The 17152-nt window shown below is 44.5% G+C and overlaps 1 protein-coding gene across 2 annotated transcripts; it reads right to left on the minus strand.

The window, feature by feature from the left end:
• Positions 1-1362: 1362 nt before the first annotated feature.
• B9D1 (B9 domain containing 1) lies at positions 1363-11306 on the minus strand. Of its 2 annotated transcripts, none has more exons than XM_054995686.1 (7): positions 11192-11306; positions 8534-8602; positions 7518-7629; positions 4043-4139; positions 3387-3449; positions 3055-3122; positions 1363-2546 (listed from the first exon to the last, which is right to left on the minus strand). In XM_054995686.1, exons 1-7 carry the CDS (start codon positions 11255-11257, stop codon positions 2401-2403), a joined length of 621 nt encoding a protein of 206 aa, XP_054851661.1. In that variant the 5' UTR covers positions 11258-11306; the 3' UTR covers positions 1363-2400. The 2 variants fall into 2 exon arrangements, with proteins under 2 accessions (XP_054851661.1, XP_054851662.1); XM_054995687.1 differs by having other exon boundaries at positions 2404-2546; positions 3387-3481.
• Positions 11307-17152: the final 5846 nt, after the last annotated feature.

Consider the following 17152-nt stretch of genomic DNA (forward strand, 5'->3'; position numbering starts at 1 on the left):
GCTGGGGACTGCTGTCTTAGCAGCTGGTTTGAAAACTTGACTTACAATACACCTCATTGACTTGAAGCTGAATGCATACACCAGCTTTACTAAAAAGCGATGGGAGGAGATGGTTCTATCATTGGACCTGTGGTGTCTCATTGACAGATGCAAAAGCTGCCGTCACCAAGGGGTGTACAATGCACATGTAACCTAGCCCTCATGTTTAGCAAAGCTGTTGTATTCTCCTTTATGGAGAAATCAATGAGCTAGCTCTACCATATTGGCTTGTTTTTATGCGTGTGATTTTTCTTGCATTATGTATGGTTTTTAGCTTTTCAATATTTATTGCATTTTTGTAAAGAGCCAAGTATGTTTTTAAACTATAGGACAGACCAATGTAACATTCTACTTCGTGCCTCTCTCTTTGTTTCCTCTTCTCAAGCTGCTTAATTTTTATGTTTGGATATAGAGTTAATTTCTCCTCAATGTTGAATCTAGGGAAATGAGGAGTATAAAGGGAAGAGTACGAACAGCCTTGGTTTTATAACCTTCCTAACCTTCATCAGGACCCAAATGTAATTGCTTGAGAGTTGCAGCTTGTGGGACTGTAAAATAACCTTGATATTATCCTCTCTTTGGTATGTTAAAATCACTGCTGATTCTCCTTTACACGAGTCATTTGGCAAGCAGCCCAGAGCAGGCGGCTGGAGTTTCCTGAAAAGGTCAAGGTGATAAAAGCAGAAACAGATATGAAACAGGAAGCTGTGTATGCAAAGACGATTGATATCTTGCTAATGTATACAAGAGAGCCAAAACCCCTCTACACTTGGTCCAGCAAGGAATCCAGGATGTGCTACAATGTGCATTTTTAATATAAAATGTAAAGTAGGTTTGTATTGATCACATTTTGCCTTTTTGGTCTCTCGTCCCTAAAGCGTATTGTTACAGTAGTGCTTGGAAGTTTAAAGAAAATGTTTTAAAAATTGGTTTAGTAATGTGTATGGTTTCTGTGTGGCGTCTGTCTTACAGAGGTTCAGCTAACCCTGGTTCCAGCACTTGTAAAACTTGATATTGCTCTGAGTTCCTTGGAGAAAGGATGAGATGCATAAATAACAAACAAGTATTCCCTTCTGTGGCAGCAGCCATGAAGAGTTGTTTGGCTGTGGGAAAAACAGATGGCTCCAACTCCCCCTAGTGAAAGCGTTTCAGCTAAAAGGCACTTGCAAATCTGCTAGTTCTGCTTCCCCTTTTGGTCTGAAGCTGGTGTTACGTGGTCCCGCATACTCAGCCTTGGTCCTGAATCTTTCCACACCTTGAAAATTTGAATACCATCTTCCTGCAAGCAGCATAGTCTCAGTTTCTGACACACGAGGCTCTTGCTGTGAGCAACAGGCAAAGAACTTTATTTAAATTTTTAGCAGTTGTGAAGTTAAGTATGTTCCCTTTTTGGACGGCTCTGAATTCTGTGAGAATGTACATAGCACCTGTGTAGATATAGGAACCATTGAATGTACTACATGACTTTTTATGTGGCTTAGGGGTCATGTAACATCTTGTAAACAACATGCACACACTCATGTACTGATACTGGTTTCTTTGTACCTTATGCTCAGGTGGCTGCCCTCTAATCTCTTTCCCCTATCACTCAGCTGCTGCAGGTGATTATATCCATCCAAACATGTTAAAAGGTTAACAAGTAGATACCCTATGCACATAACAGATGGAAAAGAGTCAAAGCAATAGCTTTGTACTAGCTTAGCCTTAAGGGCCAGCAATAATTGTGACCATATTTGGGGGATCTACAGGCATGCTGCTTTGAGGGGAAACAGTAACAGGTGAAGGAGACTGTGCCTCCTGCCAGGTCAGAAATGCCTTGAGCCAGTTTTGTGCAGAGAGGAGCAATTCTGTAGCTCCTTCCTATATTTCTTTATCACAAGTACAAATACTGTGAGCGATCCTACTCTGGGATAACTGGAATACAGAATGGCCAGAGGGTTGGGGAATAGTGATAATTCATCCATCTCCTCACCCTAAAAGATATTATGGAGCTAGAAATTGTAGGTGAACCTGTGCCTTTATTCTGCAGGGCACAATGTAGAGTAACCATTTTAACTGCCCTCCATGCCCATTTAAACTACAACTTGCAAGAGAGCTGGACAGATCCTTGCTCCCTGATACTTGAATTTTCTTAACTGCAAGGAGCTTGTCACATGAGAAGACATAAACTAAAACACACCTACTTTGTCAGTCAATGTTGATGCATTATTATTGCTTACAGTAACTGATGCTCCAAAATCTCTCCTCCCACCATACAGAAGAATTCCGGTAAAATTGAGTGGCTGTGAGACTGCCCTGTTAAAATACTTTGCTGGTGTAAGAGAGCTGTTAAATAGAGGCCAAGCCCAGGCGTCCTCAGCTTTAGTATCTGTGAAGGCCATCTCCCATTGAGGCTGCTGCAGGGTTGGGCATAGCGGCAGAGCTCACTTCGTAGCCCAGCTTCTTCATATCCTTGGTCACCACGTTGAAAGAGAGAGTCACAAAGCCTTGTGATCGCACTCGGGTCACTAAAAGGAGACAACCCAGCAGTTGATGGTACTGAAAAAAACACTTCACTTAAAAGAGGGTAGTGGTTAATGCTGCATGTCAAAGTTTCATGCATTTTAGTTTAAATGCATACTCCCTGATGTCCCATGAGGTTAAGGCATGTGATGATAACAGGCACACAACTTCCTTACAGCAACCCCCTCGCCCCCCGCCCCCACTCTGGCTATGAATGCATACTGTATTATCTCCCTTTTCTCCTTTTTAAAACTAAAGCATACTTTTTTTTTCAGGTATCCTTTAATTCCACCAGTGAACACTTTCTGTAAGACAGAAATTCTCCTGTCACATTCTTTATAGGCAGGCAGGGACTGTGTTCTCTTAAACTTGTTCTGAAGTTTGAGCAATCCCTAGTTTATCCTCTGCCTTGCCTGCTCTGCTCCTACAGGGTCTGGCGCAGAAAGTACACTTTATCCTTTATCCTCAACTAAAGATAAAAGAAGAAAACGGTATCTCTTTCCAAGCACTCACCTTCCCGGCCCTCTCCCCGTGCCACCACTTTGGGGTCAATGAACTCTGGCCGTCGTCCCATGAGCCAACTAGAGGGAAAGCCAAAGAAGACTACTGAGTCATCCAGTGGCAAGACAGCTCTACCTAGTCCACTTTTCATAGAGCCAAATCCCCAAGATCCCAGATTGCTGAGCCTTAAATGTGGGGCAGAGAATCTCAAAGTGCTCCTTAAGCGGCATGCTCAGGCTCCCCAAATAAATGCCAATGAACTCCACTGCAACATACTGCCTCAGAGATGGGTTCAGCCAAACTCTCCATTAACGTTTATCTATGTTGCTAACTTCATTCAGTACCTTGTAAATTTCTGCAGCATTGATGTAGATTCTGGAACAAACATTGGGATTGTTCTTTTATGGCTGAAACAGAATTTTGATAATCTAAATTGGATCTGTAAAAGGGTTTAAACAGTTAGAAACAACAGAAAGCGATAAATCATAAATCTTCATAGTGCAAAACAAACGAGCCAACACATGTGAAAACGTTCTTTGTTTTTACACGGAGTTGATAACAAATCAGGATAACAGATTTGTTGAGACCTGCCTGATTTCCTTGGGGAAGAAAAGTGGGACTTGCATGTGCAAAATAAATAACTTTATCTCCAAATGAAACCCAATTGTAGCTGCACCAAAAATAAATGTGTGTGAAGCCCAATAAGAATGATGGGCTGATTTACAAGGGATTGGATTGTCTCTGGCCAGGAGATAATGAAAATTTACATTAACTTGTCAAAATTATCCTCAAACCACCACAGTGTCACAAGCTTCAGCCTTGTGAACCACCAACAGAGGATGTCTTGAGAGGGATTCGTGGGGACTGCCCGTAATCTCTCTCGCTTGTTTGCTGAAATTCACACTTTTTGGTTCATCCACATTGCTATTTGGAACATGGTTTCCTGAGAAGTAACAGCTGAAATGTCGACACTTAGCATGGGGAGAAATTATAGACTCACCTTCCGGGTGTAAAAGGAACATGGACAGCTCCATAGCCTCGAACTACATCGTTGCCAAAAACATCAGGGCCATACACGCTTAAGACTATCTGAGGCCCTGAGGAAGAAAGACAGCAAGTGAGCCTATAAACCTAGGGCTTTAAACAGTTAAGGTTGTTACTATCACAATATTGCCTCTTTCTGAATTGGGGGAAGCAGTCTAGCTCAGTGGTAGAACAGCCTTGAGGTGAGCCCCATCCCCACAGCCATTTGTGCTAGTTATATAAGTAATTAGCCATGTGTACTGTCCAGGTGTGACCTTAGAGACACACAACTACATAGTATTTTATTGCCAAGCTGCAAGACCTGGCTTGACCACACACACACACGTCAGAGTGAAAACGGTGCATTAAAATTAGTTGATAGCTTCCCTGATACAGATTGCAGATTGAAGAAAACTAGCCACGTTAGAGGTTATAGAAAAGTTGTGACCAGATAGTAATTGCTGGAGCTAGACATTATCAAAAAGGCCAAAGTGTTGGATAGGATCTCTTTTGTCGGACATCTTGGTCTGGTGGAAGGGGGGTGGTGAGCAGAATTATTTCTCTTATTTTCTGCTTGTATCCCCCCTTGTATCCCCCAAAGCCTGCCTCTCAAAAAAAAGAGTGCTGTTGCTTCAGCTGTTCATTTGTAGGCCTAATATAAAAACAGACCCAATGCTATGTTGGTACAGGCAGGTGGAGTGTGAAAAGAGCTGGGGCATATGACACTGAAGTATAAAAACATTTAAAAAGCAAACTGAAATGGCCTAGTTTACCCTGCATAAGCTTAGCTGGTGCAGCTGGTGGGGCGGGGGTCCAAAAATGCACCTCCTTGGAGTCATTTCACAAAGATGAGAAATCATACGTTCTGAGATAAGAGAAGCAGGATTCTTACTCCAGCTTTGCTCACATGCACTGGAAGGACCAGACAAAAAAAATCTTTTGAACTGACCTCTGTTTCTTTTCACAACAGTGTACCCAATCACATTGGCAGGATTTGCCCATGAGATGAAGGACTGAAAAACTCAACAAAAAGTAGGCAAAGGAGACTACACAGTTCTGATCCCATCTACATAATCTATTTGGGCTATCTGTGTCCAGAACACACAAAAGCCCAAATAAAATAGGCAGTTTGAGAAAGCAAAGGAGGGGAGAAGCTTTGGGAAGGGGTCTTAGACAAGACGACATGAGTGAAGAGAAGAAATTCACCCAAGATTGCCTACTGCTTCTATTCTACTCAGGCTTGATAAAGAAGCAGGGCCAAGAGTGGTCTCTGGCTTGTGGCCCAACCTCTGGATTCATGATGACTATTGTGATAAGGCTAAATACAGCACTGGAGGAAGTTAGGGTCACTATGAAGACTATGAAGACCAGTTCGGATCATGCATCTGATGAAGAGAACTTGATTCTCGAAAGCTTATGCTACAATAAAATTGGTTAGTCTTAAAGGTGCTACTGGACTTTTTGATTTTGCTACTACAGACTAACACGGCTAACTCCTCTGGATATATGAAGACATGGAGGCACACAGGATCCTGACAGTGCCACTGGACTGAGGGCTCTTTAAGAGCGCTGTGGTATACAAACTGTTAACTGAATTTGTTAGCAGCACTTTTTGGTTTCAAAATAAAATCCAAGGGAGGGAAACAAACAGCAGTCTTGCAACACCTTAGAGACAAACTATTATTTTTGGAGAGGACATAAGCTGTGAACTAGAACCTACTTCATCAGATGCAGTTGGTAAAAGGGCTCTACGTTTATACCACAGTAAAAGTCTGCTACACGGCTCCTGCTGATTTTGCTAAAGCAATCTAACACGGTCATTCATCTGGAACTTGCAAACTGGCAGGGTGGTGGTAGTAAGGGGACTGAATGTTAAAATGAAGCTGTTACTGGAGAAATGAGCCTTGTTACCTCCTAGACCAGTAAGTGGAATCCCTCAGGGATCTGTCTTGGACCCTGTGCTGTTTAACATCTTTATAAATGACTTGGATGAATATAGGGAATGCTTGTTAAATTTGCAAATGATACTAAATTGGGAGTAGCAAATACAATATGAGACAAGGTTCAGCAAGAATCTTGACAGGCTAAACTTAGGCTAAAACTAATACAAGTAATGTCAATGGAGATAAACGCAGTTATGCATTTAGGTAGGGGAAAAAACCAAAGGCATAATTATAGGATGGGGGAGACTTGAATTTAGGCAGACTAGAAGAGGAAGGGCAGGATGTACCACTGTTAGGCTCTTGTGGCCCTATATGTCCAGGGTAATGCTGATTGCCACTCTGGGGTCGGGAAGGAATTTTCCTACAAGCCAGATTGGACAGGGATCCTGGAGGTTTTTGTCTTCCTCTAGCCATAAGCACTGGTCACTGGGAGGGGGTGTGTGGAAGCTGTCAATTTCCAACATTGTATAAGAGATTGCACTAGATGGCCCCTGAGGAGAGCTTCCAACCCTATTTTTCTATAATTAAGCTCCTTATGCATTAATTGTCTTTCACATCTCTGCGGCTTTCTCTCTTTGCTGCCCACTTCAACTGGGTGTGGGCATTTATGGATGTGATTGGATGTACACTTGCTGCAGAGAAAACAGAAAAATGGCTCTATTCCCAGAGGAGGCTGCCCATTGCTTCTCTGCATGACCCTGTAATCTCCTTCAAAAATGTTCAGAACAGTGAGACACAAGAGGTGGCCTATTCTTACACTAACATTCTAAAATAAACTTTTTTACTGTAAAAGTAATTCAGAAGCAGAAAAGTGTCTGAGCTAAATGACTGTCTAAATCATATTTTATGTTTCTTCATAAGTTGCTTCGAGTACCCAGTGGGGAGAGCAGGACTGAAATCTTACTTCAAAAATCCAGAAGCAAACACAGAAAATGAAAGCATGGAACACCTCAATGGGCAGTGGGTAACAAAATCGCAAACTCCCAAGGGATAGCTAAAGATTTTCTAAGGTACAGGGAATAGGATGTGTGTCAGGACTCCTTGGGTTGGGGCTCATATTTTATCAAACCAAAGAGATCATTGAGATACATCGAGTAATCAAACGAATCACTGGCAGGGGATGTAGTGATAGGCACACAGATGCTTAGGCAGATTCATGGAGAACAAGTCTTTCAATATGATACAAGCCATGGTAAGTAAAGGAAACCTCCATATTCAGAAGCAGCAAATCTCTACATTCAGTGCCAGAGGCCTCTGTGCCCCATTTGTTGGCCTTCCAGGGCAATTAGTTGGTTGCTATCTGAAACGATGCTGGACCACTGCCCTGCTCCAGCTGAGCTTTTCTTATTTACAATCAGCCCCGTCTCTCTAGAGGAAGACAAGACGCCTCACCAACATGCAGTATTTGCTACACCCAATGTTGTTCAGTGAACAGTGTGTGCCCAATCTCACCCTCCCTGGTCCTGTTAGATTATCAGCCTCTTGAAAATTCTTCTCAGCATCACTTACATCCAAAAGGGTTGGTGCTTTTGAAGGTGATGTCAATGGGGAAATTCCATACGAGGTTTGGCTGATAGCCTCTGTTCTTAGAAGTGATCTGTGAGATTCCTTCTTCCAAACCCTAAAAGCAAGGAGAGAAATGAAGTCAAACAACTTCAGGGATGATGTTTAATGCTTCCAAAGCCTGGAAAAAACCAACCCAAAAAGACTTTCTGCATGCTGAAACAGATTTGAGAAAATACCAGGTGCTTCTGTGTTGGTCTAATTTAAAGGCTTAATTGCACTTTGGATCATTAGGTAACAGAAGCGTCCACCTTTTGGAAAAGTGAGAACGCGGCAGAAGCAGCCAGTCTAGACTAAGGCCCCTCCCGCTGGGGGCAGGATTGCCCCTGCTCTTCCTAAATAACAGTTCACACAATGTATCGTTGCCTCAATAGATGAGCAACAGTGTCACTCCCCATGCAATGTGATTGACACTCCATCTGCCTTTGCCAGCAAATATTTGAATTTCCTACTAATGCTGAGCAATTCATCACTCTATATAGATGGAGGGGAGGGGAGAGCAACCCCCCTACCCAAACCACATCAATGGTGGTGCCATCAAAAAGGCAGCTTCTGCACATGCACAGAAAGTGGGAGCTGCGTGTGACTCTATCAGTTCTGTCCTAATATCTTCTGATCTTGAATTGCAGCAGCTCTACAAGCAGAAAGTGCTTGTTAAAATACAAGTCACCAATAACCAAAGCTATGTAACAATCACAGTAATTTACAATGTGTGACTGCAACAGTTGTTCCCCACTCCTCCCATGTTTTGTCCACTGGCGTCTGGTATTCAAAGGTATACTGTGTCAGCAAAGTACAGTTCTGCTCTGCTATTAGGGAGATTAGTTGTTAACAGATCTAGCCTCAGTGAATTTAAAATATAATGTAAAACTGATGAACAGTCAACTGTCAGACGCAACATTGCATCTTTCTGCTTTTGCATCATGCCTAAACAACCACAGGAGGCTGGAGAAATGCCTTACCGAGGTGGGGGCCCAGTCATGACCATACACAAAGCAGTATTTGCAGTAGAGGTCGTCAAACTCCGGGAACTAGGGAGGGAAAAAAACTGCAGTTGTAATTCTTTCTACACAGATACTTCTATCAGCCCAAACGTTCAGGACTGTCATATTCCATGTGGGACTGAGCTCCCCAACTTTTCATAGTGCGTATAAATGAAGCAATTGTAAAAGGCAGCTGGAGAGTGCTTCAACAAAAGTGTGTTCTTTTGGGGGGAAGAGGGGGGAATCTCTCTGCAAATAAAGCACTTTTCTTTAATGCAATTAATGCAGAAAATCTGTATGCCACCTCACCAGGCCTGTTGGAGGCAGCTTGCAATGATGAAAACAAAACTAAGCAAACGGAAAACAAAAACCAATTATACCAATAAAAATGTATTAATAAAACAAGACAAGTCAGTTTTTAAAAATGCCAATAAATGCACATAAAGCTGAGTGATCTAAAACAACACTGACAAAGTGAAAGTGGTTCTCAAACTGGGAGCAGACTTACTTTACTTTAATTGAATTGAATTTTTATACTGCCCATCTCCCGAAGGACTCATGTACAGCAAAGATAAAACATACAAATATAAAACAATAAGAATATAAAATATAAACATATATATTTATGGTTGTTGTGGGTTTTCCGGGCTGTATTGCCGTGGTCTTGGCATTGTAGTTCCTGACGTTTCGCCAGCAGCTGTGGCTGGCATCTTCAGAGGTGTAGCGCCAAAAGACAGAGACAACAACCATCGTTCTCCGGCCGTGAAAGCCTTCGACAATACATATATATTTATGTTTATATTTTGTTTATACCAGAAAGCAACAAGAAAAACATTAGATGGAACCCTTGGTTTAAAGCCTGGGTCAAGAGAAACATTTCGGCCTGATGCTAAAAGAGATTTGGTGCCAGGTAAGCCTCAAAGGGGTGGGCATTCCAAAGGCGAGCTGCCGCCACCAAAAAAGCCCTGTCTCTGGTCACCACCTGTCTTACCTCTGCAGGCACAGAGATTAGGGCTTGGGAACAGGCAGGCTGGACAATCCATAAGGAGGGCCATCCTTCAAGTACCACAGTCCCAAACCATTTAGGGCCTCACAAGTAAGAAACAGAACTTTCAATTGTGAAGAAACAGATGGGCAGCAAAGGCAGACATTCCAACACAGGGTGACACTATCCCTGTATCACCAGCCCCTGACAATGGCAGCTGCATTCTAGAAGAATTAACGTTTCTGAAGAGTTTCCAAAGGCAGCCCCACTTAAGAGGGTATTGCAGTACTCTAAACTGGATATAACCAGAGCATGGATTGTTCCGTCCAGATCCTAATTAGAGTCAACACTTTTCTATGTCCGCTTACTTCAGTGGACTTAAGAAAGGTGCTACTCTACTTAGAATCAAAAAGAGTCCAATAGCACCGTTAAGACTAACCAACTTTATTGTAGCATATGCTTTCGAGAACCAGTTCTCAACTGTGATTCTCGAAAGCTTATGCTACAATAAAGTTGGTTAGTCTTAAAGGTGCTACTGGACTCTTTGATTTTGCTACTACAGACTAACACGGCTAACTCCTCTGGATCTACTTAGAATGGCACTGTTAATATACTGAAGCCACTCGCTAAAAAAAGACAACAGTTGGGAATCTCTGGAAGTCTTCAAAAGTTTCTGTAATAATATCTGACACCTGCATATTCTGCTTCTCACAGCAGAGAGAAAACCAGCAGATAATAAAAATGACTGGCATGTTATCCAGTCAGAAGAGTAGGCTGATGTTCGTTTCCAAGAGGAATGTGGCAACTGGCTGTCTGTGTAAATGGTCTGCCAAACGGTTTTCTGTAACCACCAACAATGGAAATTTCTCCAAATATGTTTCACTGACAGGATTCTAGTCCACTGGCAGCTTGTGCTGCTGTTAGCAATTGGGTGCTGCTAATAGCATCCTAAGCAGAGTTAAGTACACTGAAGTCAGCAAGCTATGAAAAGTTTAAATCAGCTTCCAATTGCCTTGTGAGCTTTGCCAGAGATCGTGATTTACTGTAGCACGTGTGTGAGTAAAAGAAAAAGACTGTGTGTATTCTCTTGTATTTTAATCCTGCTCCCTTGTAAGATTGCCAACGTTTACATCTTCTCCTGCTCTTGTGCCTTTTAAGTAGCCCGAGATGCAGCAATTTCAGCAAGGAATTCTTGCTGCTGTTCTCTCTTTCAGTAGCAAAAACGAGGTTGATGAGCATGACTGCTAAAGACACAGGAGAAGAGCTGAAGGGGGAAAATGGCGACCCTCCTAAGGCAGCCCTCAGAAAACACCATCGCATCCGACCCCGGGCAGGCTTTTCCCTGCCCTCTTCCGTTGGGACCGGCCCGAGCCCTTCTTTTCAGTTCTCTTTTTCCCTGCAGGGTGGCTAGTTTTCTCCCCTGGTTTCAACTAGCCCTGCTGCTGAGCCCTTAACAGCCATTGCAGTCTTAACGGCGGTCGAATGGGGAAATCTTGCATGGAAATTTCGGCACGGGAAATAAGGGAACGATTCACCTCCTCCTGCTCTTAAACTGCACAGGAGCCGAGCTGGTTAAGAAAGGTTGGCAACCCGTTTCCAGGCTGGGCCCGGTGGGAGGTCAATGCCCAGCCTCCCCCAACTCGCTCGCCCACCTGAGCGCTCTCGATTTGCCCGCTGACCATGAGGAGGAAGACGGTGGGGTTCGCGACGGCCGCCATAGGCCGCGGGTCGAAAGAGGGCCCGTTGCTAAGGGCCGCGAGCAGAGTCTTCCTTGACAACGGCCCGGGCGACGGCGAGCCGACTGGGACAATCTTCCCTTAGCAGGCGCCTCGGACGGCGGAGGGGTGGGACTAGGCTATTTTGCCGACAGACGTTCCAGCAGGAAGCAGGGACGAGGTAGCCGCTGGAAAATTCTCACAATAATAATTAAACGATTCGCACATGATATAGCAATATTAATCATATAAATGATATTAATATCATATTATTCTAGTGGAAGGAGGGTTGTGTAGAGTGTCAGATCAGAATTGGGGATACTCAGGTTCGAAAACTCACCCTACCACAGAAACTGGTTGGGTTTCTGCTACACACACACTGTAATCTACCTCACAGGGTTGTTGTGAGGATGAAATAGAGGAGAGGAGAACAGCATAAGCCTTTTTGGATCTCTAGTGGAGAGAGGGACAGGGTATACATAAATGAATGAATGAATTCTACAGACTATGTAAAATGAAATTGTCCTGGAGGGCAGTTTTTAGTAACAGGATGGTGAAACATAGGAAAGTTTCATGGCTATTATAGCTGTGTATATATTGCCTGTTTCATTGCATCGTTTGACAAATTTGCAGTTCTGCTCATGTTATTTGTATGCATTATACTGTTATATTGTTTCAGTGCATTGTCCTCTACTTTTGTAACCCTCTTTAAAAGATTTACAGTTAGTTGTATGTCTTATATTGTTCTTATTGCATTGCTTTTAATAGTGTAATCCTCTCCAAGGGTGGCTCCCGGCGGGTCCTATCTGGTTTGAAAAATGGCACAAGAGGAGAAGACCAAAGCCCCAAGTCCCTGCTGGTCATAGTCCCAAGATGTGGAACCCAGACCATGTCTGGCTGGGAACATGAAGGGGATACCAACAAGTCTTTGTAACATGTGAATGGGCCTGAAATATTTCCAGCTTCTCCAATGTTTTATTGGTAAGCAAGACCTCAGGAGGCCAGTAGATGGCCCCATTTAATTCCTGTTGGCCAAAGAAATCGGCTGACAACAGGCAGGGAGTGAAGAAGTGTGCAAGTATAAGGAAATTGAAAGGAAACCGCAGGATTTCGCAGGGCAAAGGGGCAAATCCTCACACCCGCTGCTAGCTATATCTACAGCAATCCCCATCTGCGAAAGCAAAGATGAATGGCCTGTCCTGGGTGCTGAGTGAGCCAGAGCAGCGATATTGTGATCCAAACTGTCCCATTAACAGCAGCTACTTCCTGCCTTTTCTCCTTAGAGTGGGGCCATGGCTCTGCATCAAAGGTTCTGGGTTCAGTCCTTGGCACCTCTGCTTCAAGCAGCTCAAGTGGCAGATGCTGGGAGAGTCTTTTGTCTGCTGCCAGGCAGGAATAAGGACCAAGGGGTACAACTCCCTGAAAAGCAGCTTTAGAGGTTCAAAAGATGAACTGGAAGGAAGGGCAGCCATCAGCATGCTTTATTTGTGGAAAACTGGCACAGCATAGCTAACAGAGTGTCATAGGACTGTGAAGATATAGGGCTGCCATCTTTGGGATGGGAAATTCCTGGAGATTTGGGGGGGGTAGAACCTGGGAAGAAGAGGGTTTGGGGAGTAGAGGAACTTCAGCAGGATGTAGTGCCATAGGGTCTACTGTCCAAAGCAGCCACTTTAGCCAGGGTAACTGATTTATGTCCTCTGGAGATCAGTAGTACTTCCAGGAGATTGCCAGGCCTTACCTGGAGGTTGGCAACTCTATGAGGTTGGATGTTTGTGGGTCCCCAAGACCAGCAAAGGACTCCAACCTCATCTTATAAAAAGTTTGCACCAGGGCTGGTTGCTTGCTTGGGGGGTACCATGAAGAGGGTGCTAATGCACCCCAAGAACTTGGCTCACTCCTAAGCTGTCTGTAGCTCTGTAGGTGACCAGCATTCTTGATTAGGTCCATACTGATGACTGCTGGGCCAGAGACGGGCCCCTGTGGGTAGCAGGGCCACAGGCCCAGGAGTGGATGGAAAGACAAAATACCTTGAACAGCCTCTTATTGACCCCCACCTCACATCTCTTTTATTTATTTTCTTCATTTATACCCCACCTTTCACCCCACCGGGAACCCAAACCAGCTTACATCATTCTCCTTTCCTCGATTTTACCCTCACAACAACCCTATGAGGTAGTTAGGCTGAGAGTATCTGACTGGCCCAAGGTCCCCCAGTGAGCTTCCACAGCAGGGCAGGGATTCGAACCTGGGTCTCCCATATCTTAGTCTGACACTGACCACTATGTTCTTCCAGGTTAAGGGGGCCACTGAGAGACCATGGTTGAGAAACCCCAGAATTTTGGTGGGTGGGGGGGACCAGCTTATCTGCTGTGTTGAAGATGATTGGAAGCTACACTGTTGCGTACAACATAGTCATATTTCAATTTATTAGGTACATGGCTAGCAGGGGCCATGGTTTGGGGCACAGAATAAAAGAAGAATCAATCAGAAGTCCAATGCTAAAGTAAAGTCAAATACCATTTATTTCACCATGAGTTTTCATGAATTAGAACACCTTTCTTCTGATGCATAAAAGAATCTGCTTTACCTGTAGAAAGCATCGGGCCTGTCCATTCAACCTAAACGATCTCAGGTAGCATTTACTGAGAAGGCCCTTGGTCTGCCCGGAAGAGCAGTGGTTCATGTTGAGCGACACAATCTGACTTGGTGTAAGTCATCTTCCTCTCTGTATTTATCATTGCTATAGTGGTTATAGTGTTAGACTAGGATCTGGGAGACACAGGTTCAAATCCATGCTCAGCCATGGACACTTGATGGGTGACAGGCCAGTTACTCTATCTCAGCCTAACCTACCTGTTTGGGTTGTTGTAAGGATAAAATAGAGGAGGGGGGGATGAGATAAGCCGTTTTGGGTCCCCATTAGGGAGAAAGGATGGGTGTAAATGAAGTAATGAAATAAATAAATGTTGGCATTGGGAGGGCAGTCAATGGTCCGAGCACACTTCAGCCAGAGACCGGGCCCTTCTTGGTTCACCAAGTCCACACCTGATGTTGCACCAGTTTCCAGGAAAAATTGACATGCCTGCACAGCAAAAAACCAACAAGAGGGGAATAGTCTCCGATATATAACAGTACAAGGGAGGACTAAGTCCAAGAAGACTGTATGTACACAGCACCCAGTACATGTTCTCACAGGTTGGATTCTCTTCCCCTGCATTTTTCTTCACTTCCTTAACCTGCTTGGTTCAGTTGCCAACTCTGGCTTGGGAAAGTTCCTGAAGATTTGGGGTTGATGTTTGTGGCAGGCGGTATTCGGGGAGGGAAGTGAGCTCACTATCATTATTGTTGTCGTCGTTATAGTCTGCTCTCCCCACAAGCGGGCTCAGGGCAGATTACAGCACACAAATAAATACAATAAATAAAACAGTAAAATCAGAGATTCATGAAGTCCAAAATCCAAGTTCAGCGGCATAAAATACCGCTCTACAACATAACTTCCCGATGTTCTGGGATGGGATTCCCTTCACCCTTCCCTGCAAACCATATCAGGAGAAGAGAGGGGGTGGCGATGTGAGTTGATACTCAGTTGGTCACTATTCATGCGTGGGGGCAGACGGTCATGTTGTCCCCACTGGTAAGAGACCAGCAGGGAGGCTGATTTGGTGGCTGTAAATGCTGGCCTCAGCCAAATGCCTGGTGGAACATCTCTGTCTTGCAGGCCCGCTGGAAGGACACAAGGTCTTGGCAGGCCTGAGTGTCTTCCGACAGTGTTCCACCAGGTTTGGGCCAGGACCGAAAATGCTCTGGCCCTGGTCAACCTCACCCCCACCCCAGCAGGGGATGTGACCCTACTCTAGGACTTCTGTTTCTTCTAGAGTCTATTATATACTATAGAGTCTGCTCTCCAAAGCTGCCGTTTCCTCCAGGGAAACAGATCTCTGTGGTTGGGAGATCAGGTGCAATTCCAGGAGAACTCCAGGGCCCACCTGGAGTTTGTAACCCTATCCACAAGCCAAACCGTGCTGTTAACATTGGAAGGAAGAAACTGCTTTTGACAATGCTGCCCCAGAATAATAACAAAGATCATACCCTCTCTGGTGAGCAATATCAAATGAATCTGCTTCATTTCAGATTTTTATGCAGATAATGAAAAACTTGAAATCAGGTTTCAATGCTAATGTCAAAACCTTGATACTGCAATGCTTCTTGGCCAAGGTTGAAAACATTTTTTTAAATTCCCTTTCTCTTTTTGAGTGGAATGCCACCCTTGTGTAATGGGAATAAATCAAGGACTTTTAGGGGGAAGCAGGCTGTATCTATCCTAATTCTCAGAGCATAAAAGAGAGAGGAAGAGAGACCCATTTGTCAGCGCCTGAACTCCTGGCCCTGTTTAGAACATTTGGATCTGAATATTGTATGCCTGATCCATCCTTGTTAATGAATCATTCAGACCAACACGTCAAAGGCAAGAAGCTGAACTGGGCGGGTGCTCTTGAGAGCGGTTTGATTCATCTCCACATATGGGAGAATGGCAACTTCAGAACTGCATAGAAGCAGGGTGCATTTCGAGGGGGATCGCGCAGGAATGCAGTTCCGGTAGTTCCCCAAAGAGGTCACGTGTCAGGTAGCCCCGCCCACCTGATTCTCGGCCATTTTGGGCCCATTTTGGCCTGGATTGGGGCCAAAATGGCCCAGATCGGGCCTCTTATGGGTGGTGGATCACTCTCCTGCTCAGCAGCAGCCTGATCCTGACCATTTTGGGCCCCTTTTCCGGCCATTTTCAGCCCCTTTTTGCCATTTTGGGCCCAATTTTGGTCCTGAAAGGCCAGGATTGGGTCCAAAACAGCCAGGATAGGTGATGTCAGGGGGTGTGGCATATGCAGAGCAGTTATGCTAATGGCATACTTCCGGTGATGGCAAGGGGTGTGGCATATGCTAATGAGTTATGCTAATGAGTTCCTCCAGTTCTTTTTCTATGAAATGACCCCTGCATAGAAGATTGACCTTCTGAGTAAGTGAGGTGGAGGATCAGAAGGGGTTAGCAATTGCAACCCCACAAGCCAAATCTGGCCTCCCAGAAATGGCAACCTGATTCACCAGCTGCCACCATAGAAGCAAAAGAATGTGGCATCTGTGGCAAGAGAATGTAGAAGGTCAAGGCCTAGCATGCCACCTTCACACTACCAATCTCGGTGGGACAGCTTTCATGGAATAAATTGTTTGAGTAAGGCTGAGGAACTATGTTTGCAAAACCCTGGTCCTTCTCAAGCCAAGGTCAAATGGTGGTAAACGTCCTTTGTGCAAGTAGAATTTAGACAGTGGGCTAGGCTGGCTTGGTTTCAGTGTTTGGCAAATGGCATTTCCGTCTTGCCCTTCCAGTCTCTCAGAACGGGTTAGGATAAAGGCTCCTACTGATTGGTGAGCAAGCCTCCCTAAGTACTTCGGCCCTGCTGTGCTTTTTCAATACTTGCAAGGTTACTTGTGAGTCAAACGGCATGATTTTTAAAACTGTTTTTGAAAGATGTTTAAACAAGTGTTTGCTAAAATTCTGGTAAGGGAGGGGAATCTTCCCGAATTTAAATTAGAAGCACATTTGACTCTAATGATTTAGTTGGAATTAATAGGAAATAATGACACTCAGAGTCTACAGGAGCCACAGTTGTGTGTGGTTCATGACTGGGACAAAGAAAGGCTGGAACGGGTTCGTAGAGGAACACAGCAGGCAGCCCCTTCTGAAGGCAGGGTAGTCCAGTGTATCAGACAGAGCCAATTAACTCCCGAGAGATGTGGCAGAATTGCTCAATTCAGTGTAGGCTGGTTGGAAGGAGGCCAAGCTGGAATAGGAAATCATGAAGAGAAACAGCAGGCAGACTCCTCCCTGGGGGCACAGTTTGT

Source organism: Eublepharis macularius, chromosome 12 (assembly GCF_028583425.1).
Source record: "Eublepharis macularius isolate TG4126 chromosome 12, MPM_Emac_v1.0, whole genome shotgun sequence".
Classification (NCBI taxonomy): Eukaryota; Metazoa; Chordata; class Lepidosauria; order Squamata; family Eublepharidae; genus Eublepharis; species Eublepharis macularius.